This window comes from Ctenopharyngodon idella, chromosome 4, assembly GCF_019924925.1.
Source record: "Ctenopharyngodon idella isolate HZGC_01 chromosome 4, HZGC01, whole genome shotgun sequence".
Taxonomy (NCBI): Eukaryota; Metazoa; Chordata; class Actinopteri; order Cypriniformes; family Xenocyprididae; genus Ctenopharyngodon; species Ctenopharyngodon idella.
Window position 1 is genome coordinate 11,232,479 of NC_067223.1, and position 21,323 is coordinate 11,253,801.

At 36.1% G+C, this 21,323-nt stretch overlaps 3 protein-coding genes and 2 long non-coding RNA genes across 5 annotated transcripts; 1 reads left to right on the forward strand and 4 right to left on the reverse strand.

The window, feature by feature from the left end:
• Positions 1 to 2,674: 2,674 nt before the first annotated feature.
• Positions 2,675 to 4,986, reverse strand: LOC127511442 (deleted in malignant brain tumors 1 protein-like). Its single transcript, XM_051892255.1, has 4 exons — positions 4,160 to 4,986; positions 3,622 to 3,927; positions 3,082 to 3,387; positions 2,675 to 2,994 (listed from the first exon to the last, which is right to left on the reverse strand). The coding sequence occupies exons 1-4, from the start codon at positions 4,338 to 4,340 to the stop codon at positions 2,675 to 2,677; spliced, it is 1,113 nt and encodes a 370-aa protein (XP_051748215.1). The 5' UTR covers positions 4,341 to 4,986.
• A 1-nt stretch (position 4,987) lies between these two features.
• LOC127510548 (uncharacterized) lies at positions 4,988 to 7,984 on the forward strand. The gene is made up of 2 exons (XR_007929668.1): positions 4,988 to 6,228; positions 6,932 to 7,984. It is a non-coding gene; the product is annotated as an uncharacterized LOC127510548 (long non-coding RNA).
• A 1,729-nt stretch (positions 7,985 to 9,713) lies between these two features.
• On the reverse strand, positions 9,714 to 21,257 carry LOC127510535 (deleted in malignant brain tumors 1 protein-like). Its single transcript, XM_051890117.1, has 4 exons — positions 20,881 to 21,257; positions 10,858 to 11,166; positions 10,338 to 10,643; positions 9,714 to 10,123 (listed from the first exon to the last, which is right to left on the reverse strand). Exons 1-4 carry the CDS (start codon positions 21,239 to 21,241, stop codon positions 9,801 to 9,803), a joined length of 1,299 nt encoding a protein of 432 aa, XP_051746077.1. The 5' UTR covers positions 21,242 to 21,257; the 3' UTR covers positions 9,714 to 9,800.
• LOC127510542 (putative adhesion G protein-coupled receptor E4P) lies at positions 14,096 to 18,990 on the reverse strand. Its single transcript, XM_051890126.1, has 6 exons — positions 18,407 to 18,990; positions 18,097 to 18,329; positions 17,832 to 17,898; positions 17,655 to 17,746; positions 17,407 to 17,569; positions 14,096 to 14,516 (listed from the first exon to the last, which is right to left on the reverse strand). Exons 1-6 carry the CDS (start codon positions 18,623 to 18,625, stop codon positions 14,457 to 14,459), a joined length of 834 nt encoding a protein of 277 aa, XP_051746086.1. The 5' UTR covers positions 18,626 to 18,990; the 3' UTR covers positions 14,096 to 14,456.
• Positions 20,034 to 20,603, reverse strand: LOC127510550 (uncharacterized). Its single transcript, XR_007929670.1, has 3 exons — positions 20,575 to 20,603; positions 20,326 to 20,403; positions 20,034 to 20,208 (listed from the first exon to the last, which is right to left on the reverse strand). It is a non-coding gene; the product is annotated as an uncharacterized LOC127510550 (long non-coding RNA).
• Positions 21,258 to 21,323: the final 66 nt, after the last annotated feature.

Below are 21,323 nucleotides of genomic sequence, written 5' to 3' on the forward strand. Positions count from 1 at the left end.
ATTTTATTCAGAATACAACATAGATGACATATAAAATGTTTAAACTGAGAAAATGTGTCATTTTAAGGGAAAAATAAGTTGATTTTAAATTTCATGGCATCAACACATCTCAAAAAAGTTGGGACAAGGCCATGTTTATCACTGTGTGGCATCCCCTCTTCTTTTTATAACAGTCTGCAAACGTCTGGGGACTGAGGAGACAAGTTGCTCAAGTTTAGGAATAGGAATGTTGTCCCATTCTTGTCTAATACAGGCTTCTAGTTGCTCAACTGTCTTAGGTCTTCTTTGTCGCATCTTCCTCTTTATGATGCGCCAAATGTTTTCTGTGGGTGAAAGATCTGGACTGCAGGCTGGCCATTTCAGTACCCGGATCCTTCTTCTACACAGCCATGATGTTGTAATTGATGCAGTATGTGGTCTGGCATTGTCATGTTGGAAAATGCAAGGTCTTCCCTGAAAGAGACAACGTCTGGATGGGAGCATATGTTGTTCTAGAACTTATATAGATAGGAAGGTATATCTCTAGAACTTATATCTAGAGATATACCTTTCAGCATTGATGGTGCCTTTCCAGATGTGTAAGCTGCCCATGCAACACGCACTCATGCAACCCCATACCATCAGAGATGCAGGCTTCTGAACTGAGCGCTGATAACAACTTGGGTTGTCCTTGTCCTCTTTAGTCTGGATGACATGGCGTCCCAGTTTTCCAAAAAGAACTTCAAATTTTGATTCGTCTGACCACAAAACAGTTTTCTACTTTGCCACAGTCCATTTTAAATGAGCCTTGGCCCAGAGAAAACGCCTGCGCTTCTGGATCATGTTTAGATATGGCTTCTTTTTTGAGTTTTAGCCGGCAACGGCGAATGGCACGGTGGATTGTGTTCACCGACAATGTTTTCTGGAAGTATTCCTGAGCCCATGTTGTATTTCCATTACAGTAGCATTCCTGTATGTGATGCAGTGCCGTCTAAGGGCCCGAAGATCACGGGCATCCAGTATGGTTTTCCGGCCTTGACCCTTACGCACAGAGATTGTTCCAGATTCTCTGAATCTTTGGATGATATTATGCACTGTAGATGATGATAATTTCAAACTCTTTGCAATTTTTCTCTGAGAAACTCCTTTCTGATATTGCTCCACAATTTTTCGCCGCAGCATTGGGGGAATTGGTGATCCTCTGCCCATCTTGACTTCTGAGAGACACTGCCACTCTGAGAGGCTCTTTTTATACCCAATCATGTTGCCAATTGACCTAATAAGTTGCAAATTGGTCCTCCAGCTGTTCCTTATATGTACATTTAACTTTTCTGGCCTCTTATTGCTACCTGTCCCAACTTTTTTGGAATGTGTAGCTCTCATGAAATCCAAAATGAGCCAATATTTGGCATTTCAAAATGTCTCACTTTCAACATTTGATATGTTATCTATATTCTATTGTGAATAAAATATAAGTTTATGAGATTTGTAAATTATTGCATTCCTTTTTTATTCACAATTTGTACAGTGTCCCAACTTTTTTGGAATCGGGTTTTTAAAGTAAATTATATAGTTTTTGTGAAACTAGTGGCACCTAGTGGAATTACAAAAATAAACCATCAAACAACATTGCAAACGCCCCTTTCCCACATCACGCCTCCCCCAACTCAAACATCATAATCACAGCTCTTACGGGTGCTTGTGAATTCATGTCACAGATAAATTCAGGCTACTTTCAATAAAATGTTTAACATATTAGGATACTTTTAGCTGTGTTGCTGTGTCATGACTAAGCAATTGAGAAGCCTAACACTCTGTCTACTGTGAACGTGAGTGTTTTTCTTTTAATAAACCCATCCACCGGCGCATTTTTTGACAAGACATGCCACAACTGTTTGGGGCTGTCGACACCGGACACATCAAAGTAAACCTTACAAACTGGTACATTTATTTTTATGAATGGGTGCATTGTAGTGTCCATTGAAGCATGTAACATCACAATGCCCCGTTTTCTTTGAATGTTCATGACCCATTTAATCTCTGAAGGTCTAAATGCAGTGAAATTTGACTTGCAGTCTTGTACCCAAAGCTAAATGTCTTTTCCCATGTAACGCGTCAGCCATGGTATGTTACAGTAGCCACACCCAAAAACTCTCGCTATAGGTAGAGCTGTAAAGTTATTGATGGATCTGAGATCAGATCTGATCTGAGCAGACTGCTCTCAATGTTTAGATGATGCCAGGTGGACTCAATGTTTACACTTTTGGGGGAGATAAACCCACGAATGGCATGCTAATAGTAGTCAATGAACAATAACCTGGGTTAGAATCATGTATTTTAACAAAAAAATTGGTAACACTCTACAATAAGGTTCATTAGTTAACATTAGATAACTACATTAGTTAAAATGAACTAATAATGAACTGCACTTCTACAGCATTTACTAATACATTATTAAAATCAAGAGTTGTTTTTGTTAACAGTAGTTAATGCACTGTGAACTTACATGAACAAACAATGAACTGCTGTATTTTTATTAACTAACATTAACAAAGATTAACAAATACAGTAACAAATGTATTGCCCATAGTTAGTTCATGTTAGTTAATACATTAACTAATGTTAACAATGAAACCTTATTGTAAAGTGTTACCAAAAAATCTTACATACTTGACCTTTAAATTCTTTATAAACTCTATTTTGACTCACATTGGCAGATGACTCCAGCATCTTGTTGATGGCTACAGTTGTGTACTCCCCATCCATTTGATGAACAATTTTTCAGTGTAGACTCATTCCCAGCACAATGAACATCATCCATCCACATTTGTCCCGATCCCTGGCCAAAATAAGCGTCACTCTTTGCCTCGATCACATTCCCACAGCCCATCTCTCTACACACCACTGCAGCATCTGACAGATCCCAGCCATCATCACACACTGTTCCCCATATTCCATTATAGAGAACCTCCACTCGTCCAGAACAGGAGTCACTGCCATTCACCAACCTGACAGCTGTTATCCACAATATGAAAAACATTTGTTAATTCTATTTAATTTATTGTACAACATTATTTAAATTCTTTGAATATTTTGTCTCACATTGGCAGATGACTCCGGCATCTTGTTGATGGCTACAGTTGTGTACTCCCCATCCATTTGATGAACAGTTTTTCAGTGTAGATTCATTCCCGACACACTTTACATCATCCATCCATACTGGCCCTGAACCTTGTCTAAAAAAAGCACCTCTTTTTGCCTCGATCACATTCCCACATCCCATCTCTCTACACACCACTGCAGCATCTGACAGATCCCAGTAATCATCACACACTGTTCCCCATATTCCATTATAGTGAACCTCCACTCGTCCAGAACAAGAGTTGTCTCCATTCACCAACCTGACAGCTGTTATCCACATAAATAATATAAAGACACAAGTAAGTTGCTGTTTTTTTCTCACATATATTTGTGTACCTTGTCTTATTTGAAAAAGAGCCATGACATATGGCATTTGAATGAACAAGACCTTCTTTAATTCATGATTTCTTACTGTATATATATCTCTCTATGACCATTCCTTACAAAAGAAAATGTACAATATATAAATTAGTATTTCAATAATGAATGTTTTAAACTCACAGTTGCAGATGACTCCAGCATCTTTATGATGTCCACAGTTATGTATTCCCCATCCAGGTGTCCAACAGTTGTTTAGTGAGGACTCAGTGCCAATGCAATTTACATCATCCATCCATATCTGTCCTGATCCTTGTCCAAAATAAGCTTCACTCTTTGCCTCTATCACATTCCCACAGTCCATCTCTCTACACACCACTGCAGCATCTGACAGATCCCAGCCATCATCACACACTGTTCCCCATATTCCATTATAGAGAACCTCCACTCGTCCAGAACAAGAGTTGTCTCCATTCACCAACCTGACAGCTGTTATCCACATAAATAATATAAAGACATAAGTAAGTTGCTGTTTTTTCTCACATATATTTGTGTACCTTGTCTTATTTGAAAAAGAGCCATGACATATGGCATTTGAATGAACAAGACCTTCTTTAATTCATGATTTCTTACTGTATATCTATCTCTCTATGACCATTGCTTACAAAAGAAAATGTATACTATTAAATTCATACTTAAATTATGAATGTTTTTGACTCACAGTTGCAGATGACTCCAGCATCTTCATGATGTCCACAGTTATGTATTCCCCATCCAGGTGTCCTACAGTTCTTTAGTGAGGACTCAGTGCCAGTGCAGTTTACATCATCCATCCATATCTGTCCTGATCCTTGTCCAAAATAAGCGTCACTCTTTGCCTCTATCACATTCCTACAGCCCATCTCTCTACACACCACTGCAGCATCTGACAGATCCCAGTAATCATCACACACTGTTCCCCATATTCCATTATAGAGAACCTCCACTCGTCCAGAACAGGAGTCTCCATTCACCAGTCTGATGTCAGTGCCAATGACAGTTGTGCAGCCTGTACTTGTTAGAGTCACAGATGCAGATGAATTTTGCTATGAGCTCTTAATTCAGAAAATATTATTGGTCATTAGACAGAAGAATGTATGAGGTTATGATTTGTGTCAGTATGTTGGTCTCCTTACCCAGAAGCAGAAAGAGTTTCACAGACCACAACATATTGGCTGTAAATATATTTCATATTAGATAACCGTAATGTGGTTCTGAAATATCAGCAATAATGAATGAAATCATGAAAGAATTTGAATGTTTAAGCATCTTCTACAGTACTTTAAATAATAATAATGTATCACACAAATGCAATGTTTACAGTTAAATGTATTAGTTACACTTTATTTTAAGGTGCCCTTGTTACAGTGTAATTATAAATTTAAGTACTGAGTAATATTAATTAACAACATGTACCTAATGTGGGGTTAGGATTAGGGTCTGGTTTAGGGTAAGTTGTAATTATACATAATTTACTGTTATTACTATAGCAAGCAAATCTAACGTGTAACAAAGACACTGTAAAATAAATGGTTACAAATCTATTTTTTGAATTTCATATGATGGGCAGTAATCATTTAAAATTACTCTTAAAACATTACAAGTGTGGACTGTCAGACTTATATTTGAAGCATAACCCATCAGATGAATGCAAAAGTACATAAAAAACACAGATGATATATATGTATATGTTAATGCTTTTATAGAAATACCTGGTTAGATGGTCGTCTGTGACTACTTCTTCATCTAGGGTTGAGTTAGTCTGTTTGAAAAGTGAAGTGGACGTGTGACAGTTATACAGACTGCTTTCCTCTTGTTCACAGCCACTCTACAACCTGAACACCGGCTATTTCTGTCATCCAAACGGATTCATATAATATGTGTGGGTTTTTTTTTGTTTGTTTGTTTTTTTTGTCTACCCAGTAAATAACATTGGCATGCACATTTGATAAAACATCTAGGAATTCACACAGTACCTTTGCATAATCAAATGATTATTTAAATCTGACAAATATGCAAACTGCCCAGTGTAAGGGAAATTCCGCAGAATGTAATTTGTTTATAGGGACATAACTTAGTAAGTTACAGACTCTGAGCTTTTTGGCTTGCTTTGTGAATGTGTTTTTAACCAGGCATAGAGAATTTAGTAAAGGAACTGTTTTTATTGCATTGGTGGGTAAACTTATTCCATTTCAATACTTTATCTTGTGCATGTGAACTTTGCTCGTATGATGGGTTGACCAGGGTGTCCATGAAAATACAAACAAATCTAGAGTTCTAGCAGTCATGAACTTTGCCTTTTTTTCATGTATTTTGCATGTCTTTGTAAAGGAAGTTCCATGAAACTGGCCCACCAAAATGATACAATCAAGATATTTGAATACTGACAGATCTCCTCTACACAGCTTTTACAAAGCAGAACATTTCCATAATTCCCAAATAATTGTGTGGATTCGCATTGAAATTAATCACAACAGTGTTTCTGCAATGTATTGTAGATAAGAAATTCACTACTGGTTTCATAGCAAGCATTTCCTGAGCATTTAATAGGATTACATTCTCAATGACTCTGAATATGGACTGTTGTACAGTAAGAGCTTTCTCTCTGATGTTGATCATTGTCTTGTAAGGGCATGTGAAGGGAGGAGCCAAAAAGGAAGTGATTCCACATACAAAATCAAAACCTCCTTAACTGGATCTCACACCATCACGGAGACGAAGACGCTTCTGAAAGAACTGATACATTAACAGGTTAAAGAAATCTAATAATTATTGTCTTTTTATTATATACTGACAATTTTTGTAATTGTAGTTGATTTTATGTGCCTCAGATCCTTATCAAAACACTTTCCCTTTCTCAATCTTTTTTGTTGATTGTGTAATTTGTAGATTCCGAATTATTCATCTGCCTATAAATTGAATTCCTCTATAGTAAGATGCTAAACCAAAGCACAATAAAATAGTTTTTCTGGTTGCAATAGTGTTATAATCTGATTCTACAAACAATAGAACAGACCTTGACATTTTCTTATAGTTAAAACAGTTAAAGGAATAATTTTATATTTCAGTAAATTTTGCATGATAAAATATAATAAAATATTACTCAGTACTTAAAGGGTTAGTTCACCCAAAAATTAAAATTCCGTCATTAATTACTTACCCTCATGTTGTTCCGAACCTGTAAGACCTTCGCTCATCTTTGCGACACAAATTAAGATATTTTTAGTGACATCTGAGAGTTTTCTGTCCCTCCATAGACAGCAATTTAACCACCACTGTCAAGGTCCAGAAAGGTATTTTTGGGTATAAATGTAAAATTACACTGTAACAAGGACACCTTAAAGTAAAGTGCAACCAAAAATACTTTAATAAATTGCTTTTACAAAGGTATTTATAGACAATCTGTGGTCTATAAGAGTGTAAGGGTTTATATGTAAAACCACTCTTTCAACAGATGTGAAGCTGGTGAATGGTTTGAGTGGATGTGATGGCAGAGTTCAGATTCGGTATCGTGAGCATTGGGGCGCAGTGTGTCACACTGGTTGGGATCTAGAAAATGCTACAGTGTTGTGTCAAGAGTTGGACTGTGGAGAAATTGCAGAGCCAAAGGCATATGTGGGTCCCTCAGTCGGGTAAATATGGATGGATAATGTGGCCTGTATAGAGGAAATAAGCGAACTGTGTGGGATTGTCCTTTTATTGGATGGGGTGTGAGCAGTTGTTTGAATAACCTTCATGCAGGTTTTTTTTTTTTTTTTTTTTTTTTTTTGCCAAAGTAAGATTATCTTACATTTGTTTACATTAATTTATTATAAATTATATATCCGTGCACATCATTGATATTTTTTTTAATTCATGTGCCCTCATAATCTTTAATCAAAATAACTTCCCTTCCATCTTTCATCGATATCTCTTTTCTGATGATGTATTTACTGGCGTGAGGGCGGCACACAATCCACGTTGCTTGAGGTCCAGTGTAAAGTTTCCACAGTCAGTGATGGTTTGGGGTGCCATGTCATCTGCTGGTGTTGGTCCACTGTGTTTTCTGAGGTCCAAGGTCAACGCAGCCGTATACCAGGAAGTTTTAGAGCACTTCATGCTTCCTGCTGCTGACCAACTTTATGCAGATGCAGATTTCATTTTCCAACAGGACTTAGCACCTGCACACAGTGCCAAAGCTACCAGTACCTGGTTTAAGGACCATGGTATCCCTGTTCTTAATTGGCCAGCAAACTCGCCTGACCTTAACCCCATAGAAAATCTATGGGGTATTGTGAAGAGGAAGATGCGATATGCCAGACCCAACAATGCAGAAGAGCTGAAGGCCACTATCAGAGCAACCTGGGCTCTTATAACATCTGAGCAGTGCCACAGACTGATCGACTCCATGCCACGCCGCATTGCTGCAGTAATTCAGGCAAAAGGAGCCCCAACTAAGTAATGAGTGCTGTACATGCTCATACTTTTCATGTTAAAAAAATGAAAAGAAATAAACATTTGAAATATATCAGTCTGTGTGTAATGAATGAATATAATATACAAGTTTCACTTTTTGAATGGAATTAGTGAAATAAATCAACTTTTTGATGATATTCTAATTATATGACCAGCACCTGTATATATCATCACTTTAATTTCAAATTCATCTTAGCCAAATTATGCTATTTACATACAAAAAGCAAACTGCTCAAGATTTATTTTGAAATAAAGGTTTATTAGCTTTCATCTCAATATAAACTCCCAAAGTTTGAAGATTGAAAAACACTATATTACAGTGAAAATATTCATAATGCAGATTTATTAAAACAGCAAATGCCAAAATGTTTTGATGCAAATAATTTGTTTGTTGATAGTAGCCTACTATTCAGACATCTTTAGAGAAACATTTCAAAAACATTATTTAAATGAATTACTAGTTATGAATTATGCATGACACTAAAATCTGACTGCAATTAAAAACATTTAAATCCGAAATTAAGGGGAAAAAACGTGAATAAAAAAAAACAACTTTTGAAATAAATAAGCACAAGAATCTCAAAAAACCTTAAACCATAGACACACAGAACTAACATTTACTATAATAAAGTTCATTAGTCATATAGATCATCTCAGTATAAACTATGACAAAACAAAGAAAGAAGATTCACATTTTCACATGGAATCAAAAATATATTTAGCATATAGGCAGCTTTCCATCAGCTATGCAGAAAGGCTGGTTTTAAAATCATTGCATGCATTATTAAAGATTTAAGAGCTAATACAAACAGAGAAATTGATAATTTTGTAATGCAAATGCAAGTCCACACCACAGGGCTGTATATTGCTGTAAATTGTTTAGAAACAAAACAAAATTTGTTTATCAAAACATCATGACTCAGTTTCTGTGATCATCACCAACCGACTCCAAACTAGGAAACAGCTCCACCTAGTGTTTCATCCCTGATAAAACATGACAAAAGAGAGTTATTTTAGTCTCCATTAGCTCTTTAAGGCACTTGTAGAATTAAACCAGTATTGAGCATTCAGTTAAAGACAGACAAAACATATGAATACTGCACTCACAGCTATTTATGATCAAGATCACATCAATGAATGCAGTGCTGGTAACATACTGACCTGACAAAAGAAAGGAAGGTGCTCATGGCAGCAAGCATCCACCCATCCAAACACGTTCTTTTCATCCTTAAGAAGTTTTCCACAAAACCTGCTCCCTCTGTCCACTGGATACATTTGATGCCATGGTGCATAGTCCACATACGGCCCACCGGTCCACAGCCAGGGCGAACAAGTGAAGAGCATACTCCGTTCAAGCCCGATCCACACTCCATTGGGGATTTCTTTACCCTGCAGCATCTGTGTGATGTAATCTTGTGTCGTGGCATTTAAAATGTGCACCAAAGTCTGGTGGTGAGTTTTGCAGTATCCGAGTGCATCAATCCAGCTTTTTGACTCATTGATGTAGGTAAAGTGATCTGAAATAGACATGAAACTTAATCTGTTATTTTATGATGACATAAGGATAAGGAAAAATGATTTTTTTTCTTTCCTAATTATTTTTTAATATATTTGATATTTAAATATATTTGAATATATTTGTTTGAAAAGGTTTGCACATTGTTCAAAAGAGGTAATATTTTCACATACAAGAGTTGTTTCTTAGAGAACTGGTGACAGCAGTTGTAGACTTCTCTTCTGTTGTTGAGTTTGTTATTGCAGTTGTTGAAGATAAATTGCCATCTTTCAAAGACAATGATGATGAATGTTATATTAGTTCAATGTTTAAACAAGAGCTAGTAATGTTGTGGATGTTGTCTCATTTTTATTCATGTTTTTGACTCACATTGACAGATGACTCCAGCATCTTTATAATGACTACAGTTCTGTACGACCCATCCAGGTGAAATGCATCTCTTTAGAGTAAGCTCATTCCCATAACAATTTACATTATTCATCCATATTGGTCCGGAGCCGTTCCCAAAAAAAGCACCTTTTTTGGCCTCTGTAGCATTCCCACAGCCCATCTCTCTACACACCACTGCAGCATCTGACAGATCCCAGTCATCATCACACACTGTTCCCCATGTTCCATTATAGAGAACCTCCACTCGTCCAGAACAGGAGTGACTGCCGTTTACCAACCTGACAGCTGTTATCCACATAAATAATATAAATACACAAGTTTTTTTTCTTCCACATATTTTTGTTTTGCCTTCTTTTATTTGAAAAAGATCAATGACGTGGCAAACAAACAAAAAAAACAAGGCCATCTCATGATTTCTTCTATCTAGCTCTCTAGGGTCATTCCTCTAAAAAAATAAAATATTAAATTTGTACTTAAATTATGACTGTTTTAAACTCACAGTTGCAGATGACTCCAGCATCTTCATGATGTCCACAGTTATGTCTTCCCCATCCATTTGTCCCACAGTTCCTTAGTGAGGACTCAGTGCCAGTGCAGTTTATATCATCCATCCATATCTGTCCTGATCCTTGTCCAAAATAAGCAGCAATCTTTGCCTCGATCACATTCCCACAGCCTATCTCTCTACACACCACTGCAGCATCTGACAGATCCCAGTAATCATCACACACTGTTCCCCACTGACCGTTATAGAGAACCTCCACTCGTCCAGAACAGTTGTCACCATTCACCAACCTGACAGATACTATCCGCACAAATAATGTAAAGACACAAGTAATTTTTTCTCTCTCATATATTTGTGTATTTTCTTTTATTTGAAAAAGATCAATGATTGCATTTCGAAAAAACAAGTCCTTTAATTCATGATTTCTTATATCTAGCCCTCTAGGGTCATTCCTTTTCAAATAAAAATGTATAATATTAAATTGGCACTTTAATTATGAATGGTTTTAACTCACAGTTGCAGATGACTCCAGCATCTTTATGATGTCCACAGTTATGTATTCCCCATCCAGGTGTCCCACAGTTCTTTAGTGAGGACTCAGTGCCAATGCAGTTTACATCATCCATCCATATCTGTCCTGATCCTTGTCCAAAATAAGCACCTCTTTTTGCCTCTATCACATTCCCACAGCCCACCTCTCTACACACCACTGCAGCATCTGACAGATCCCAGCCATCATCACACACTGTTCCCCATGTTCCATTATAGAGAACCTCCACTCGTCCAGAACAGGAGTGATCGCCATTCACCAACCTGACAGATACTATCCACGCAAATAATATAAAGACACAAGTAAAAAAAAAAAATTCTCCCATGTGTACATTCTTTTATTTGGAAAAAGAACAATGGCACATGGCATTTAAAACAAACAAACAAAAAAATTCCATACCTTCTTTAATTCATGATTTCTTATATCTAGCTCTCTAGAATTATTCCTTAAAAGAGGAAATGTACAATATTACATTTGTATTTCAATTATAAATGTTTTTAACTCACAGTTGCAGATGACTCCAGCGTCTTCATGATGTCCACAGTTATGTATTCCCCATCCACGTCTACAATTCTTTAGTGAGGACTCAGTGCCAACACATTGAACATCATCCATCCATATTGGCCAGGATCCTTGTCCAAAATAAGCGTCACTCTTTGCCTCTATCACATTCCCACAGCCCATCTCTCTACACACCACTGCAGCATCTGACAGATCCCAGTCATCATCGCACACTGTTCCCCATATAATATAATGAACCTCCACTCGTCCAGAACAGGAGTTGTGTCCATTCACCAGTCTGATTTCATCTGTACTGGCAGTTGTATAACCTATACATGCTATAGAGTCAAAGATCCAAAATATTTTTTATTATTTGATTATTCAATAATTAAAACAACTAGAATTAGTTTTGAGAAATATAAGCTTTCACTGTGCTGAAAATGTACCAGTGACCAAGATTTGTTTCAGTGTGTATCATGAGTTCTCTTACCCAGAAAGATTTGCATGAACCACAGCATAGCGGCTAGAAATATAATAGATATAATATACTGTATTATTCATTTTGAATCCTCACACAAAACTTTAATTGCTGTCTTATTTTCTACACTGCTTTCTCAATTAATAAGAATATCAAGAATATCAATCTACTGTATTTAGTCTATAGCATTTTAATACATTTTTTATACTGTAGACAAGGAACTGAATGCAAATTATGATCATAATGTGTGTGGTTCATTTAAACAGTCATAAATATAAATATGTAACATGCTGATAGTATTCATTAGAGTATTAGCAGACTGCCTGCTTAATATCTGTTAACACTTTATTTTGATGGTTGCCAACAGACATTCTGCTGACTATAACTTTGCAATTACTACATGTCGAACCCTAACCTAACAGTCTACTACAGTCTATTAATACTCTAATGAGAGTTAGTTGACATGTAGTTGCAAAGTTACTTTATAGTTAGTATAATGTCAAAAAGTGGACCATCGAAATAAAGCATAACCTGATTTTATCCTGTTTCAGTAATGGAAAATGTAGTTGAATATCAGAAAACATAATGTAAAATACACAAATGAAAATGTTATAGTGGTGAAATCTATGGCTTAGACACTGGAAATGTAAAGTGCAATGTACTTAAATGTCTCTTTTTATTGGGAAACATTTCCTGCTTCTCAAATTTGTGATAAGCTGTGAATGTTACAGACATAAAATGATATCAATTTCATTTTAAATAATTACTGTATAAGGTATATTCTAAATATTTATTATGAGACAATTGTCTAATTGTATAATTGAGTGTTTCTAATTATACAGTATTTAATCATATTGTAATTGAATATACATTACAGTACACTGTGCATATTGTCCAAAGAAGACACATTTTAACAATAACCCCTCTAATCTATTATCAATACGAGCATAGCTAGCTATATGAAATATATAAAAAAAAAACAAAAAAAAAACAAGTAATTATATTTGCAAACATATAAAATATGATGTCATTAATACCTGCTAAATGTCTCTCTTCTTCGCCTTGGATTGAGTCTGTCTTTTTGAAAAGTGCTGTGAAAATGTGGACATGTTTTGTTGACTGCTTTAAAAAAAAAAATTTGTTAAACAAAATTTTACCTCTAAATTCACACGTGGTTTCCCCACATAACACCAAGTTACAGTGGTTTGCATGATGCATGCCCTATTGTGTTTAGAAGATTAGATCTCATCTCTGTCTATGGACATTTTTTTAACTTTGGAAAGTCATTATCATACTAGCGGTAGATGAAATTACTCACTTCTAAATATGATCAAAGCATTTTTAACACCATATTTGTGACCAGAATCAACAAGTCAAAACTTTTGTTTCTATTTTTACAAAAAAAGTGATACTGCTGTTTACTTGCTTAAAGGTTTTTATCCTTTTGATGCCATAGTTTTATTTCATCACACAATGAAGTAGGGGAGAGCAGGATCATTGAAAGACTTCTTGCCGTTCGCTCATTTATTCAGAAAATGTTTTGCCGAAAGCTTTGAAATGTCAGTTGTATTTCAGATTATAAAAACAGGTAACACTTCATTTTAGGGTCTTTTAACTAGTTGCTTATTAGCATGCATATTACTAGAATATTGGCTGTTTAGTAATTAATAAGCACATATTAAAGCCTTATTCTGCATGACCTTATTCTACATTCTTAATCCTACCCAGTAACTAAACTTAAGAACAAATTTACTAACTATTATTAAGCAGTAAATTAGGAGTTTATTGAGGGAAAAGTCGTAGTTAATAGTGAATACATGTTCCCTATACTAAAGTGTTACCTAAAAAGGCATAGCAAACAGAACAAGTTGATGTTGAAAATGTATCTTACAATTAATTATTGAGAAAGAGACTATTTAAATGCATACCACTTTAAAGATTAAATTCAAATGTAATGTTTTCACCACCTGACTTTTTCTGAATTTAATTTGTTTGTAGAATGCAGTCATCACTCAACTGTAAATACAAAAGAGAAGTTACAACTGTTAAAACTGCAATGTGTATGTTGTCAGGGGGAGAATGAGTTGCTTTATAATTTATAGATGTTTGTTAAAGGTCTTGTATAAAATACAGTGTATATATTGTTGTGTATCGATGAGGCATTATGAAATGAGCACTGAATTAAATATCCACTCCAGCAAACAAATGAACCGGTTATTTTATTATAATTACTTGTACTCATTTTAACACATAGCAAACATAATACAATTCACAAATCAAAAGTAGATGAGCAGAGATGTCAATGAACACATTAGACAAAATCATCAAGAGACATTCTTATTTCAGAATAAATCAATCATTTAGACTAAAATAACCTATTAGCCTATAAAAATAATGATTGTGTCAGATTTACTTTTAGTTAAACATGTAGTATTTTACAAGTTAGGATATAAAATCACACATCAATCCACATTTAAAGAGATATATAGCAGTAAACAGTATGAGCTGCAAATATTTAAGTTTGTTTATTTTGCAAAATCTGTAAAAATATGCTTTTTATTTCCTGAACGTGATGCTGTAGTCCTCAGTGTTGTTGGAGTCCACAGCAAAGACATCTGAAGCAGTTTCTGTACTGCTGTCTGACCTGGACAAGAATGAGATGAGAGGAGCTGAGTGAGTTCATGAGATCAGTTTAACCAGTTAATCATGTTTAAATGAAAAGTAGAAAAGAATAATGAATCACCTAGTTCACTTTAATATAAATCATGAGAAAGAAATAAGAAATATGCTTATTACTATTATGACATGAATGAACTCATGAACCAACATGGAATTTGTTTATAATAAACAGGTAAGAAATGACTATTTTAAAGGAGTCATATGATGCTATTTTAAAAGTTCATAATTTTGTTTATTGGGTGTAGAATAGGTTTAAGTAATAATTCACCTAAAAGTGAAAATTATCCCATAATTTACTCACCCTTAACCCTTAGGTGTATATAACTTTCCAACCTGATCTCAGGGCAATTTGTACGTATTTTAGAAGTTGCCAAATTTGTACGAATGACGTACCCCTAACCCCACCCCTAAACCTACCAGTCACTGGGGTTTAGAAAAATTGTATAAATTCATACGAATTAGCCACCTCGTAAAATACATACGAATTGGTCGTGAGATAGTGTTGGACTTTCTTTTTTTAGCCAAACGCAAATGGAGTTATAATAAATAATATCATGGCTCTTCCCAGCTTTGTAATGCCATTGAATGGAGTTTTCGGAGCTCCAAAAAGCGCATCCATCCATCATAAAACTAATCCATACGACCCCAGTGGGTTAATAAATGCCTTCATGAAGTGAAGCGATGGGTTTTTGTAAGAAAAATATCCATATTTAAAACTTTGGTCACACTTTAGATTAGGGTCCAATTCTCACTATTAATTAACTATTAACTATGACTTTTGCCTCAATAAACTCCTAATTACTGATAGTTAGTAAGGTAGTTGTTAAGTTTATGTATTGGTAGGATTAAGTGATGTTGAATATGGTCATGCAGAATAAGGCATTAATATGTGCTTTATAAGTACTAATAAACAGCCAAAATCCTAGTAATATGCATGCTAATAAGCAACTAGTTAATAGTGAGAATTGGACCCTAAACTGAAGTGTTACTAACACTTTATAAACTATAATCATCACTGGCTTCCGGCAACAGCCGCACACGTGTTCATGAGAGAGTCTAGTTCCAGCAGAAGGGTGACCTCTGACCCGATGTAGGACGTAGCTCCTCTTCTCTTATATCGAAATCTGACATTTTTCTTTAAAACTTTTTCAAAAAACCTGGAATCAAACACCCCTAATTGCAGCTCCTTTATTCCCAGTCTGTCTGAAATGCACTGATGTCTACAATGCCCCTCCTTCCAAAAAGCTCAGAATGCTCTGATTGGCCAGCAGACCCAGTGCATTGTGATTGGCCAAACGTCTCAAACGTGTGTCGGAAATGTAACGCCCCTTCCCATAATTGCAAGCTTCAGAGGCTTTAAGCAATTGTAAACACACAGTTAATAATGTCATTTTTATCTGTATCACTTCAAGCCCCGAGTCGGATTCTGAAAATGTGGATGATCAAGCCAATCGATCAGCACCAAGTACGACTTGAGCAGAACGTTTCACAGTGGTAAGTATAGCCTTTGTATGTAGCCAGCTTTGTACTCCCCCAGTTTCAGGAAGCTGTCCTCTGTAAAATGTGCTGTATACAAGCAAACTTTTGGGTTGTACTGCTAAGGAACAGCTTTATAAATAAATCTTAACCTCTGATTCCTAATTTCATTCGTTTTCTGAAGGCCAAACAAAGCGGTTTTGCTTTTGCATCCAAACACACAGTATCTCCGCAACATGATGACAATACTACAATTCACTGTAGCGTCGCCTTCTTTCTTTATGTTAGCTTTTGGCCCGGCATTATGCTAATATTTCACATTGTGACGTAGATGTTTGAGGAAGTAATATCTGGACTGATCGAGGTGTGAATAAATCTGATTTGTGGGAAACTATGAGCTTTGTAACTTTGCAGATTGTATACATGCACAAACAGATACATTACATACTAAAAGAAAAGGAAAACATTAAGAAGCATCATATGAACCCTTTAAGGCCCCGTTTACACTAGTGCGTTTTTGTTTTAAAGCGGCATTTTAAAATGAAAACAATCCTTGTCTACATTGGCGTTTCCATAGTGTTTCAGAAACGATCTCCGTCTACACTACACGACTGAAAACGCATGTCACATGACCGTTCATGCAGACTGGGCATTCGCATGTAAGTGTAAAAAAAATGCAGAGTTTAACTGCTCAATGGCTGCTAAAAAATGACAACAAAGCCAGCAAAGATTGTAGTTCAGTCTCCATGTTATTGTTTACACAGTCGTCAAGGATACGCAGAGCGAACAGGGGCAGCCACACCAGTCTCCGTTTTGGTCCATTTACACTGAAAACAGGCTCTGCGGCGTTTTCAAAAGTCTCCGTTTTCGAGGGTCAAAAACGCCAGAGTAGTGTAAACAACAGGCATAACTGTAGCAAAAGTTATGCGTTTTAAAACGAAAGCGCACTAGTTTAAACGGGGCCTAAGAGACTAGATTAGCATTTTCAGAAGTAAATTCTGATGTTTTACTTTTCTTCCATATACTGTTTTGGAGAAAGACACTGATCAATGGTTTTCCTATGGAGCAGGATGATAAAATGACTGAACTCATTACTGAGGACAAAATAGAAAAAAGCTTGAGAAAGCCTGGCCTAAAAGTTTGAAGTAGTTTTAAATGCTTGGAGTTTGATCTGTCTGTCTGACTGCAGAGCATTAATCCTTTCAAAGGCATTCTGTGTCTGTTTAAATTTGAACTTTTGACTGTTGTTTTTTTGACAATTCTTGGCTCATTTGAACATTCCATCACAGGAAAGAAAATGGAAGAGCAGTAGCAACTGTACTAATCTTTTATATTCAGTTTTGACATGGAATATGATGGTAAATTGAGTAATATCTGACCTCATTATTGAGGACACAATAGATCAGGAAGATGAAGGTTCCCTGCTGGGAGTTCAAGATCAGGAAGAGGATCTCTAGCATCTTACTGCCGTTAGTAAAGAAACCCAGAATCCAGGAGCAACCAAGAACCACAAACTGAGCCAGTGTTTTAAACACCATAATCCTGCAGAGAAAGAAAGAGAGTTTATGTCTCTATTGACTATATATTTATATTTTCTATGGAGTGTTCAAATCTGAACGTTTGATACTTGGTTTGTTTCATCTGTGAAATTTCAGCGTTCAGATTTTTGAGAGTTGAGCTCAGATTGATGATGATGCTGATGAAGAGAATCATGTTCAACTGTAAAGTAGAAAAATAATAATTAATCACCTTGTTTTCTCTTAAATACAAAATAAAATCATAAGAAATAAAGAAATGTGCTTACTGCAAGTATAACAGTAACAGGACCCAGAAAACCCCAGATAAAACCTTTATCCCGTTTAATCCAGCAGCTGTTTAGAGGAAAACGCAATATAATAACTGAATAAATTTAGGTGTTGACTATTGAAACATTAATGATTTTAATCTCATCCGTGATGTTGATACAGTGCGTGTAAAAATGTATTTTTAGCAGATAGCAGAAATGTCACAAAAGCACCGAGCTGCTTTATTTCCTTTCAAAACAAATCAACTTAAAAACAACAACTCACTGTTCGCTGCCGTAGCCATCAGGAACCAGACAGACAGACACGCCCACCACAACCAGAGCAACCGCATATCCAATCACACACAGGAATCCACCGCTAAGCACCTCCCTCTTTTTAGAGCTGATCCGTGATAGGTTCGTCACACAGATGTAGAGCAGCACTGCTTCAATGAACATCCAGACAAAGCCGGAGAGAAAGAAGAAGTGCACAATGCCTGATATCACGGCACACAACACCTGGAGACAATGAGAGACGGTTATGATGATTGTCAGTGAGGCTGTGCTGAGCTGTAGGGCTCTTTTATCATTCTCACCTGCTGAGGGCGTATGAGGCTCAGGAACCGTTGTGTGAGCAGGAACAGAAGGTGAGCCAACAGCAAACTCATGCAGAGGTTGATTCGAGCCACATTATTCACTCCAGGACTCCACTGACAAAGGGCAAAGGACAACAGGGCCAAACTGAAGAACACCAGCCCCACGATCACACACACCAAATTCAACCACTCCAGCAGTGAGTCGCTCTGAGAAAACATGTCAGAGGATATGTGTGTCAAATCTGTGCTTCTCTTGAATGGTCACTATACATGTTGACCATCTGTTCTAGATTGCATTTGAATTCGGCTAGTGCATTCAATGTTTCAATCTTTTGAGGAGTTTTACTTGTTCACTTTTGTACCTCTGATGAGAGCTGGTTTGATGGGGTTTCCATGATGAGAGCGAATGTTGACAGATGGACACAGGAACACACGGTGAAGCTGCTGTTGGTCTTTAAAACAGAACAACCATCAACAACCCACTCACTGACATTCCAGTACACACAGGACAGAGAACCATTGGGGTCGAGCTCCTGCAAAAAGAAGAAAGAACATGCAGAAAATATTACAACACTGAATATTAGATGATGTTGCGGTTGGACAAAAGCACATTTCAGACTCTCACTCTGATGTGTTTGAAGGTGAAGTTGACTGGTTTGGTGAGTTCAGTGTTGTTGGTTTTGGGAAGAGTAGCTGAGATCACGGTGGACATCATGGTTTTATCCGTGTCATTTGATGTGTTGAATAAGTTTGGCTGCAGTAGATTCTCCATTGTGTTGTAGCTCATGAATGCCACAGAAGCTGATGCTGTGTGAAAGCGTACATGCAATACTATGTTAAAACATGAACTATCAAAAAATAAGTAAATGTGCTTTAGTGATGATGGTATGATGTCTCTTTTTTTTTATGATTTAAAAAAAAAAAAAACATTTTCACATTCATTGTTGTTCTTGGCGATCCCAATGAGATCGATGTCCACAGAAGAATTGGTTGTGTCAAGTCGAGGGTTTTTAACTAAGGTGACATTTGGTCCGACCATGAAGACTTGTCCCTCTGATTAAAAACAAACAAGCAGTTATTTGCTATATTAATTTACTTGCAATATTTTTTTTTATAAAAATCCAATAAAATCAATTTGCACAAATGACAAATAAATAAAATGAATATTCACTATTGGTGGTTCTTCATCTGTGATGTAGTTTGACTGAAATGTCCTTAAAATCAAACACTGTTATTGATTATTACCATAAAATTGATTATTACCATAGACTTTCTATTTTTATCATTTGAGAGTTTGGTAAATGTCTTGTGAATGTTGATTTGGGATCAACATTCTTGGGATTTTTCAGGACATTTCTACCAAATGACAGATGAATTTGCACCAAAATACTGACCTTTGACATCAAAAACAAAAGATACAGCCAGTGATTTCTGTTCTCAGTTAAAACATTTGTAGCTCATACTCAATTATATAGTTACTGTAGCTGGATTTATCATTGTTGCTGTCTGCTACCTGTGATCCACCTCTGCTCTCTGCTCTATATACTGTGAAATCCCTGGCATCATATATATTCTCAGTTTCAGCATCAATGATAACGGTTTCTCTACTCACCTACAGCAGCAAGAGTAAAATTGTCATTGTCACTTTTGTCTGTTGGCTTCACCAATGTAGATATGAGTTTCTCGCTGGCTTTTAACATGTGGTTTCCATAGGAGGCTAGTTCAGTTGTGTTGGCTGATGATGATGTCTCTAAAATCTTCTCTGAAGCGTTGAAGGCCAAAGTGAAAATGCTGGTCACTGTCTAATTTATTGATCAGATAAATAGTTATATGTAGTTAAGAGAGTCAGTAAGGCATAACTGCTATGTCAATCAACCAACTCAGATTTGATTATTTTATAATTTTTCTCTTTCTCTTACAGTCACAGAAAGCATTTGAGCTGTAATGTTCTCTATCTGCTCAAGAAGATTTTGAAAGGATTCTCCTGAGGTCTGACTCTGAAATCACAATTATCACAGCTTTAAGCGGTAAGACAGATTGTGATTTTAATCATGTTTTTTGAAACATTAATAGCAAACAAAATGTAGTTTGTGCACGGAACCATCAAGAATAAATAAAAAATCACATTCATATTTTAAATATATCTACTATGCAGAAACTCAACTTACATCACATCCTTCTTGCAGCATATTTAAACCTGCAATATGACAGAAATCAGCATGAACAGAACTGCAAATGAAAATTCAGCTGGGTCAGACAAAACTATGGAAAACACACAAGTAAGTTGTTTTTTTGCTCTTACATATTTGTGTATCTTCTTTTATTTGAAAAAAGATCAACGACATATGGCATTCGAAAGAACAAGACTTTCTTTAATTCATGATTTCTTATATCTAGCTCTCAGGGGTCATTCTTTAAAAAAGAAAATGTACAATATTACATTTGTGCTTTAATTATGAATTTTTTAAACTCACAGTTGCAAATGACTCCAGCATCTTCATAATGTCCACAGTCATGTATTCCCCATCCATGTGTCCTACAGTTCTTTAGTGAGGACTCATTCCCAGCACAATTTACACCATCCATCCATATCTGTCCTGATCCTTGTCCAAAATAAGCAGAACTCTTTGCTTTTATCACATTCCCACATCCCATCTCTCTACACACCACTGCAGCATCTGACAGATCCCAGCCATTATCACACACTGTTCCCCATGTTCCATTATAGAGAACCTCCACTCGTCCAGAACAGAAGTTGCTACCATTCACCAACCTGACAGCTGTTATCCACATAAATAATATAAAGACACAAGTAAGATGTTTTTTCCCCCACATATTTGTTTGTCTTCTTTAATTTGAAAAAGAGCAATGACATATGGCATATGAAGGAACAAGACCTTCTTTAATTCAATATTTC

Coding starts and splice junctions, on each gene's coding strand:
- LOC127511442 (XM_051892255.1), bottom strand. CDS start 4,340: ATGGGCTGTAGGAATGTGATAGAGGCAAAGAGTGACGCTTATTTTGGA. Junction 3,928..4,159: donor TGCTGGAGTCATCTGCAACT/GTGAGTCAAAAA, acceptor TGTGGATAACAG/CTGTCAGGTTGGTGAATGGA. Junction 2,995..3,081: donor TGCCGGAGTCATCTGCCAAT/GTGAGACAAAAT, acceptor TGTGGATAACAG/CTGTCAGGTTGGTGAATGGC.
- LOC127510542 (XM_051890126.1), bottom strand. CDS start 18,625: ATGTTTTCTCAGAGCGACTCACTGCTGGAGTGGTTGAATTTGGTGTGT. Junction 17,747..17,831: donor CTGTTACTGTTATACTTGCA/GTAAGCACATTT, acceptor TCTACTTTACAG/TTGAACATGATTCTCTTCAT. Junction 14,517..17,406: donor ATTGTGTCCTCAATAATGAG/GTCAGATATTAC, acceptor ATTCTTGTCCAG/GTCAGACAGCAGTACAGAAA.
- LOC127510535 (XM_051890117.1), bottom strand. CDS start 21,241: ATGTGGGGGAAAAAACATCTTACTTGTGTCTTTATATTATTTATGTGG. Junction 10,644..10,857: donor TGCTGGAGTCATCTGCAACT/GTGAGTTAAAAC, acceptor TTGTGCGGATAG/TATCTGTCAGGTTGGTGAAT. Junction 10,124..10,337: donor TGCTGGAGTCATCTGCAACT/GTGAGTTTAAAA, acceptor TGTGGATAACAG/CTGTCAGGTTGGTAAACGGC.